The 10,137-nt window shown below is 37.0% G+C and overlaps 1 protein-coding gene across 1 annotated transcript; it reads left to right on the top strand.

The window, feature by feature from the left end:
- The first annotated feature begins 7,852 nt into the window (after window positions 1–7,852).
- Window positions 7,853–8,662, top strand: LOC109208246 (probable membrane-associated kinase regulator 4). The gene has a single exon (XM_019371321.1). The coding sequence runs from the start codon at window positions 7,853–7,855 to the stop codon at window positions 8,660–8,662; it is 810 nt and encodes a 269-aa protein (XP_019226866.1).
- The last annotated feature ends 1,475 nt before the right edge of the window (window positions 8,663–10,137 follow it).

The raw sequence follows: 10,137 nt of genomic DNA, 5'->3' as shown, positions 1-10,137 counted from the left end.
AAATATAACAGTCAAGTAAAATGTAAGGATGCAATGCAATGCACATGAACACGCTGTGGCGTACAACCCGATCCATTTAACGTCGACGGCGCTCACTGGGGGTGTGTACAGACTCCGGAGGGGCTCCTTCAGCCCAAGCGCAATATAATCATACCATTCGCTGCGGCGTGCAGCCCGATCCATACTCAGTCCACAATATGCATATGAGTCACGTAACAGATTCAATTAATTTCCCAATTTCCAATTTATTAAGAAGAATATACTTTAGATATTTAACTTCAGGAAAAGTGACTTAGCATTTCATAACAGTGATTGAACACAGGACTGAGATCAATGATTATACAAAGCATGCTATCACAATGACATTCATCCTCTAAGGATGCTACAGATCGGCACAAGGCCCCAAACACGGCAATAAGCCTAGATATATTCAATACAGGATGCGTATCAGTCGCCAATATAGAAACATTCTTGTTCGGGATGGACCAAGTCACAATCCCCAGTCATAACCAATCCCGCACCTGCCATGGGGTGCGAGTCACGCCCTACAATAGTATCACAATGTGATAAGCCGGGGTTTCAAACCCTCAGGCCATCATATACACCAACTACTCACCTCTAACCGGCCGTAGAATGGTCCGCAATGCCTTTTCCTTTCGTATCGACCTCCTCGCGCGTCGAATCTAGTCAAAATCACAACGAATACATAAATATGGGTTAAAGAAACATAACCCAATCAAAAATACTCGAAAAGTACTAAAATTCACGAAGTTGGTAAAACCCGAGCCCCGGGCCCACTTCTCGAAAAATTCCGAAAATCACCAACGGATTCCTCGTCTCGCCACGAGTCCGTACATATAAAGTTTACCGAAAACGGAGCTCAAATGGCCTTTCAAATCCTAAAAATTCGTTTTCAAAAACCAAGCCCTAGTTCTTCACAATTTCTACCCACTTTCATGAATTTGATTGTTGATTATTCCATAAAATGGTGTTTTCTAGTCAAGATACTTACCTCAAATCAATACCCGTTGAAAACCCTCTTCAAATCGCTCAAAAAGCTCTCTTGGCGGAGTAAAAATGGTGGAAAAATAATGTGGGTCGCGGATATAAGGGTTTTAAACATTCTGCCAGATTACTGAAGCGACCCCTATGCGATCGCATCACTACCCCTGCGATCGCATAGGCCAAAATTTCCAGGCCCTCAATTCCTCTTACGCGATCGCAGGACAGGCCATGCGATCGCATAGCACTGTCTCCCCCTTCTACGCGATCGCATTACTTCCCACGCGACCGCACTGCCCAATCTCCTCAACCTATGCGATCGCAGACCCCAATACGCGATCGCATAGAGCAATCTTCATCCCCCTCTGAACCTTCTATGCGATCGTAGGTATGCCTGCGATCGCATAGAGGAAAATTCCTCTGCAATTTCTGCTGCACTTTTTCATGTTCAAAACTCCCCGTTAGCCATCCAAAATCACCCCGAGGCCCTCGGGACCTCAACCAAATGCACAGATATGTTCTATTACTTCATTCAAACTTGCTCGTAACATAAAAACACTATCATAAACACCAAAATCATCGAATTACCACGGATTCAAGCCTAAGTTAAACTAAAACTTCCGAAACTTGCATTTGATCTAAAACCCGACCTAAACACCTCCGAATGATCTGAAACTTTGCACGCATATCCAAAATAACCTAACGGAGCTACTGCAACTCTCGGAATTCCATTCCGACCCTCGGATCAAAATCTCACCTACCATCCGGAATTCGCCAAAATCCAACCTTAGCCAATTCAAGCCTAATTCTACACCGGACCTCCAAATTCAATTCCGATTGCGCTCCTAAGTCACAAATCATCGCCTGAAGCTAGTCGAATCATCGGAAATCCATTCCGAGCCTTCTAACTCATAAGTCAACATTCGGTTGACTTTTCCAAACTAACCTTCTCATAAAGAGACTTATTGTCTCATTTCTAACCGAACTCTATCCGAATTACTTCAAATTCTCCAAACACATATAATGAAACATATAGAAGCATAAAACGGGAAAAACGGGGCGGTAACTCCCGTAATGACGGGTCGGGTCGTTACAGTTGATTAGCAATATATACCAAGTGTGTCAGGTTCCCTATCTGGTTCGTGACAGTAAATTTGTTAGATCATCAAAACATACAGTTAAGTTATTTAAACCCCATCAATTTACTTACTGACTTGGCGTACTCACATTACTCTTTGCACCTTGTGTGCAGATCCAGGGGTTGCTGGACGTGCTAGCGAGCGTTGATTTTCACCCGCCGCGGATATTTTGGAGTTGGCAAGGTAGCTGCATGACGATCGCAGCCTTGCTCTTCTCCCTCCTATCTCCCTATAGATATTAGTAGTTGATTTCCAGACTATTTTAGTCTTGTTATATTTTAGAACAGATGTAGTATTTGTTCATGACTTAGTGACACCCGAGGTCGGGCTTTTATTTCCGTATTTTGGTTTTGAATTTATCTCTTTTATGGAAATTTTAGTATGAAAAAGGTTATTATCTAAATTTTAATGAAATGTGGAATTATTTTGGGAATGTGTCGGCTGGCGTAGTTCCATGATAGGCGCCATCACGACCGAATTGGTTTTGGGGACGTGACACAAATTACCAACCAAACAATTCAATTTATGCCTTAGGAACTACCCACGATTGCAAGAAATTCAATTTAGGCCATTTTTAAAAAGTCAACACCCGGGCCCACTTGGTCAAAATCTGAAATTCGGACCAAAACTCGATTACACATTCACCCCCGAGCCCGGATATACAATTGGTTTTGGAATCCGATCTCAATTTGAGGTCTAAATGCCCAAATTTCGAAATCCCTAGTTTCTACCAAAAATCCTCAATTTCACCATGAAAATCTTAGATTCTAGGTTGAAATCTTGTAAAATAAAGTGAATGATTGAAAGCAACGAGTTAAGAATTTCTTACCTATGATTTGGGAAAGAAATTGCCTTCGGAAAATCGCCTAGAGGGTTTCTTGTTTTGAAAGATTTTGGAAAATGAGCAAAAATCCCGTCTAGGTCCCTTTTACGCAGTTGGAGATATCGCATTTGCGACCTGAGCTTCGCAATTGCGAAGCTCGCAAATGCGAGAAAGGCATCGCAAATACGAACCTGTCGCGTTTCTGCTTTTGTCGCAAATGCGAACATATTGTTCGCAAATGTAGAGCTGGGATCTCAATCGCGACCACCTTCTTCACAAATGCGATCCCTTCCCCAGACCAACTTCGCAAATGCGAAGGATTGTTTGCATTTGCGAACATAGGCTGGCCCGGCTTCTCTTCGCATTTGCAATGAGAAGCTCGCAAATGCGACCTCAATAGTAGTCGCAAATGCGAAGCTTGACCATGCATTTGCAAGGTCTGAGGCCTGCAACACAGCTGAAGAATACCAACAATTTTTCTAAGTTTCAAATTACTCCATAGCCTATCCGAAACTCACCCAAGCCCTCAGGGCTCCAAACGAAACCTACACACAAGTCTTAAAACATCATACGAACTTGCTCGCGCGATCAAATCGCCAAAATAACACCTAGAACTACGAATTTAGCATCAAATCAAATGAAATTCTTAAGAACACTTTGAAATTCCTATTTTCACAAGCAGACGCCGGAATCACGTCAAATCAACTCCGTTTTTTACCAAATTTCACAGACATGAATTAAATATTATTGAACCTGTACCGGGATCCGAAACCAAAATACGGGCTCGATACCAACAAGATCAAACATTAATCAAATTCTTTAAACCATTAGATTTTCAGACTTAAAATTTTAAAAAAAAAATCATTACTCGGGCTAGGGACCACCGAATCCGATTCCGGGCATACGCCCAGGTCCCATATTATACGGACCCACCGGGACTGTCAAGATACGAGTCCGGGTCTGTTTACTCAAAACATTGACCGAAGTCAATTAAATCAACTTTTAAAGGCAAAATTATTACTTTTCACATAAAAGCTTTTCGGAAATGTGCCCGGACTGCACACGCAAAACGAGGAAAAATAAAATGAGATTTTGAAGGCCTCGAAATACCAAATTAGGTTCTAAAATACAAGATGACCTTTTGGGTCATCATATTTTATTATTTTTAAAATCATTATTTTTATTTACCAAGGGAACAATTAATAGGTGATCATAATAATGTAAAGCATGAAATAAACGAAGGAGTGAAGTAGTGAATTTATTAATCAAAACCCATGAAATATCTACTAGAGTCTCCCAAAACCCGATGTCACAAGTGCACGAACAAACTAGTAGAATATACAAAACCTCCTATACTACTTCTGGAATAGGACAGACAGAAAAATAAATACAACAAAGAAGAGACTTTGGATGCTGCAGAATGGAGCATAAGGAGCAGCTCACTACTAAGTCTCCGTGTAGCGGGGGTACGCGCATGAATGGCCACTAGATGGACCTGCCTCAGATCCTGCACGATTAGTGCAGAAGTGTAGCGTGAGTATATAAACAATCGTAAGTATCTAGTCCAACCTCAAAGAAGTAGTGACGAGGGGTCGACGTCGACACTTACTAAGGATCAATATCTAAATTGCAGAAATTATAAATGGGCGTGGAATACATCAGTAACAACGGATTAAGGAACAATAAATAAGGGGTTCTTTAACTAAATATCAATTAAAAATCTCCAACTATCACATACTAATTTAAATGAATAAGAGCCATCAAGTAACTATAAATTCTCAAGTCATGGAAGAAATATCAAGTATAATTGGACTCCAAACAATATCACGCACATTAATGCCGAGGTCGTATGGACCGATCCAGAATAGTGTGTGCATTGCCGAGGGTCGATCGGCGCGAATCATAGATGCATCTAATATATACTGCCAAGGCATTCGGCCCGATCCAAAGGAAGAAATAATACTCTACGAACTCCGATTAACGGCTAATACATAAGAATAATACTCAAAGAAGGCATAATTTCCACTAACAGTCAAGTAACCCGCCAAAACTCAAAGTAATGAAGCTAAGTCTTTACAAATCCTTTATCCAATTTCAATTATAATTTAAGTAATTAAACTAACAAGTTGGGTGCAAATAATACAAGTAATACATGGTAGAGTCCTAAAACTACCCGAACATAAGCATGATTTTAGCTAGGTGTAGACTCTCGTAACACCGTACGCATGTAGCACCCACAATTATTAGCAAACAACCATTTATAGCACCTAGGGGATAATTTCCTCTTACAAGTTTAGGCAAGAGACTTACCTCGTTTCCAAGTCCACTTCTCGGTCCACAATTCACATTAAATTCCTCAAATCGGTGCCACGCAATTCGAAACTAGCCAAATATTGTACAAACTAATCATTATATGCTCAAAAGTTTATAATTTAACTATTAGAGTAATTACTCAACCCAAATTGGAAGATTCCTAAAATTCACCCCCGGACCCACGTGCCTGAATTCCAGAAATTTTTGTAAATGAATGTTACCCATAACCTCACGAACACAAATATATAATTTTTACTCAATTCCATAATCATTTCGTGGTCTAATCCCATTTTTATCAAAACTTAGGTTTTTCAACAAAATACTAAATTTTTTATAATTTTCATGTTAAAATCTACCCATAATCTATGTATTAAACTCACATTGTGTAGAATACGCTTACCGCAAGATGCTAGGTGAAAATTCCTCTCCAAAATCGTCCAAGAGATGTGTGAAAATGAAAGAAATTATCAATGATATGTCTCTTTCAAAAACTATTGGCAATTTTTTTTTCTAATAGGTATTGTTGCAATTCATTGAAAACACTAAATGAAGCAATATGCAAAATTTGACGAAGTCTGTAGGCGAATTAGACTAGGTTGGAGTTACAATTCATTACCAATGATATAAAATACTTTTTAAAATAAGGGAAAAAAAGAGATTATTTTTCAATGAGTATAGTTGGAATTCGTTGAAAACATATAGAAGAGGCAATATACAAAATTTGAGCAAGATTGGAGGTGATTTAGACTGGTTTGGTATCAAAATTCGTAATTAAAATCGAGTTTAAAAGATTCTTTTGCGATACATCTATCAAACATATACCATTGTGTGTGTGTGTGTGATACATATTTGATATATATATATTATACACATATCAATTTTGTTTCATGTTCATATTCTACCTCGAATTTCATCTTTTACTTCGCATTTTCAATTCAATCCAGCTCAAAACTCCATCAAATCATCCCAAAACTGAGATTCAAACTCTTTAAGATATACTCAATCTATTCTACTAATACCCACTCAAAAGAAAGCAAAAAATTTGACTTTCTTTGGCTACAAATAGCTAATTGTCTAATATTGATAATATTTGACTAATATTAGTAATATTTTATAAATTGGCTAATTTTTATAATAAACTGCTTATAGCCGAACATAGATGGTAAGTTTCCCTTGTATAATTTCTTAGATTCAACATATGACTTGTTCAATCAGGATGTAGACCCCGCCAAGGTGAATCAAAGTCTCATTCTCTACGTTAATAGTCTGAATCTGGAAATGTTGGGAAGAAGAAACCCCAACCTCATTCTAAATTTCATGGAGTTTTGGCTAGAGATGGAGAAGAGGAATGAAGAAGAAGTCGACCTATTTTACTTCTCTGTTCCGACCAAATTGTGTTCGATACAATCTATATATATGTTATACTTAGCTCAATGTTTGGGACGCGTGGAAGAGTCGCAGCTTATGGATCAACTTATGATGGATCAATTGTACACCATCAGATGGTTTTTAATACTAGAACTTTCCTTTCCTCACATCACTAACATGTGAGGGAATATAGGTAGTTGTATAGAGAGAATATTTCGGTTATTAGTAGGCAAATTAGAATAGGACAATTGTACATATATAGCCTCTTTCCATTTTGTTATTCTTTATTTCAGATGTAAGAGTATATATATACATGTAAAATAATAGTGAATGAAATACAATAGAGAAAATTTTCAATTTACTCTCTTCTTTGATTCGTACAAAGTTGTGTGGTTGACTACTGAGTAACTCTATATCGATCCAAATTCGATCACATTACTTAAAAAGTTTCACAAATACATACACTATTAGCGTCTGAAATTGAGATAAACTTTAAAAAAAGGATTAGTTGATCAAGTGTATACGCAGCAAACTATTTTGAAAGGTATCGTAAAAAGGATTTGGTTCCCATTAATTTTCAACCAAATATAGGTTCTTTTATATCTGTAGAGTATCATATCTGCCATCACTCTTATTTTAGATGAAAATTAACACGATTTATAGCTTAAGTATTTTATTTGTCACTATCTATTAAGAAAGGAAATTATTAATTGTAATGCACTCTTCATCTTAACAAACTCCATTATGTTTGCCGTCACGTGATAAGGAGCAAATTCTGAAGACAGGGAATGTTACTGCCTTGCTAGAATACGAAAAAACAAATAATAGAAACTAAATGACAATTTTGCCCTTGGTCGACCTCTATTACAGTATTCATTGGACCAATCGTAAAGTTGTGACATATAGATCACATGTTCGAATCGTGGAAGCAGCCACTTGCATTAGGGTAAGCTATCTTCTCTACATCACACTTCTAGGGGTGCGGCCTTTCCGCATACCCTACGTAAATGCGAGATGCTTTGTGCATCGTGGTGCCCTTTACTAGACCAGTCGGCAGAAAAGTCGCTCTCCAATTATATTTGGGCCTCAGGATTTCACGTTTCTCTTATATATATTGATCCTCTATTGGATCCACCTTTCTTCAAAGGATCTGCTCATCCTCTCCTCCTTTACATTTCAACAAACTCAGCTCCTTAGACTCGAGAAAATGGCCACAAATTCTCCTCCATCTGAAGATTACATAGACATTGAAGTCATGAACTATTGTCCTTCTATAGTCTCTTTCCCTCAAAATAGGCAATTTGAGTTTCAAATGGCCTCCATTACAAATGACGAAAAAACCTCAGCTGATGAACTCTTCTACAAAGGTAAACTCCTTCCTCTTATTAACCAAAAAATACTTCCAAACTCAAAAGATTCCTTTGAAGAAGAAGAATTCTTTAGCATAAACTTGTTAATCACACCCTCAGGATCTTGTAGGGTTAGTTTGGAACTTAATCCAAATGATCACTTCATTGAGTTGTCCACTGAACTCATTAATAGTCCTAAAAAAGTGTGGTCTAAGAAGCTCAAGCTCATTAAACAATCTTCATTTAGCCAAAAGATTAAGGCTTCAAAAGCATATCTCAAATCTTTGTTTTGTAAATCTGCTTCTACATATGAGTATGATCAACAAATTTCAAATGGTAATGATATGATCAAGGTGTCCAAGAAAATACCATTGAAAAATAATAGAAGATGTGCAAGTCCAAAACAAGACAGTATAATAAAGAATATTGACAAGGAAAGAGCAGTGGATAATGTTAGTAGTAATAATCATAGCAGGTCATTTTCTGCAGCAAAATTCAAGCGGAATTCTCCAGCAAAATCTGGTGGTTCTACTTCTTTCTCATCATCTAATTGTTCTTTCAACTCCAATAATGGCTTTTATGAGTTGAATTTATTCAAGAGAAGTAGCAGTTTCACTTCAGAGATGGGTTCAATTGAGGCTGCTATTGCTCATTGTAAAAACTCCTAAGAGCTTACCATTCCAACAAACAAATTGATCAATAATATAGTATTTGTTAGTTTACTTAATTCATGTCTAGTTTGGTTTTGTTTATGAAAATTATATTGGAATAGGTTTCTAAGTCTAGTCAACAATTTGGTTTTGTAGTACTATAAATAGGGGGTGTTACTACTTATTTCCTAAGGTTGTAATGTAGAGAGGCAACTATGAGAAAGCGATGTAGAGAGAATTAAGAGTTTTTAAGTGAATAAAAAAGATTTTTCTATCCCGTTCTCTCTCTAATTTGATAAATTTCTTCTATATAGCATTTGTTGAATTTTTTACTTGTGCCTAAATTATTCTTTGAATATTTCAATCAACTCCCAAAATTGCCGTTGATCAGAGTCAAGAAATTAAAGACATGGTCTTTGCTGATTTTGAATAAAATTCTTTTTTTTTCGATTATTTGTTGCTGCAAAATGTTGGCTATGCTAACAAAGTGATGTATTAGAAGTTAATAACAAAAATAAGTTACATAAAATAAGGTATAGGGTTACACTTAATGTTGTGAATCTTTTAGAGGATGACCTTGCTTGCTCGGCCTAAAGAATACTATATCATACCAAGTTAAGGATATTAGCCATGCCATATAATGAATCTCCAAATGAATTTATAAATTTCGGCAATGAGCCATGAGAAGCAGGGGCGGATCTATATTATTAGGAATGGATTCATTTGAACCCAGTAATTTTTTTTCAAACTCTCTATTTTTATTAAGAAACCCGTTAAAATACAAGAATATTTAGCTTGAAATGCAGTCCGTTCGTTTGATTATTATTGTATATTAACTTAAGATCGTTGTGGAAATTTATAAATTACTTCAACTCTCGAACCCGTCTCTGACAGAAAGATTGTTGAGTCTGCAAGGAAAATCCCATCCTGAAAGTTGATACAAAAAAAGTACATATGAAGTGTAGGGATAATTTTAATTGGGGTGAAGCTGGTTGAAGAATTATGTAGGCTTGGCTCAAAGCGAATAGTATTACATCACGATAAGAATATCTTTGGTTGGTGCCTGGTGCGAACCTAGGCACCAAACCCATACTCCCTCCAAATTTTTCCTTTTTTACTTCAATTTGCATGCAAGCTTGCTAAACCACAATTGGCTCCTACACATATAAATATCATTATTAAGCTCGAGTCACAAATATTTACATCAAAATTAACAAGATCGAGGCATATGCAAGGCAAATTATGCAAAAACATGAAATTTTAGCCTAACATCAGTGGTGTATATAAGAATTTGTGTCATTGTATTACAGGTTATTAATGCGCTTTAAAAGGAAATTTGAAATAGAATGCATAGCCATTATACCACTAATACATATACTATAGTTGGTTGCCTTTAGCATCCATCTTTGAATCATTTTCCTATTTTAGTAGATTTTTGAATTATTGGAGAGCACAACGACAAAGAAGAGAAAACAAACCCTAAGCCAGAAAAA

This window comes from Nicotiana attenuata, unplaced genomic scaffold (assembly GCF_001879085.1).
Source record: "Nicotiana attenuata strain UT unplaced genomic scaffold, NIATTr2, whole genome shotgun sequence".
Classification (NCBI taxonomy): Eukaryota; Viridiplantae; Streptophyta; class Magnoliopsida; order Solanales; family Solanaceae; genus Nicotiana; species Nicotiana attenuata.
This window is presented reverse-complemented; position numbering and strand designations above follow the sequence as displayed.

Bases quoted from the DNA above. Each gene is read 5' to 3' on its own strand.
- LOC109208246 (XM_019371321.1), top strand. From the start codon at position 7,853: ATGGCCACAAATTCTCCTCCATCTGAAGATTACATAGACATTGAAGTC.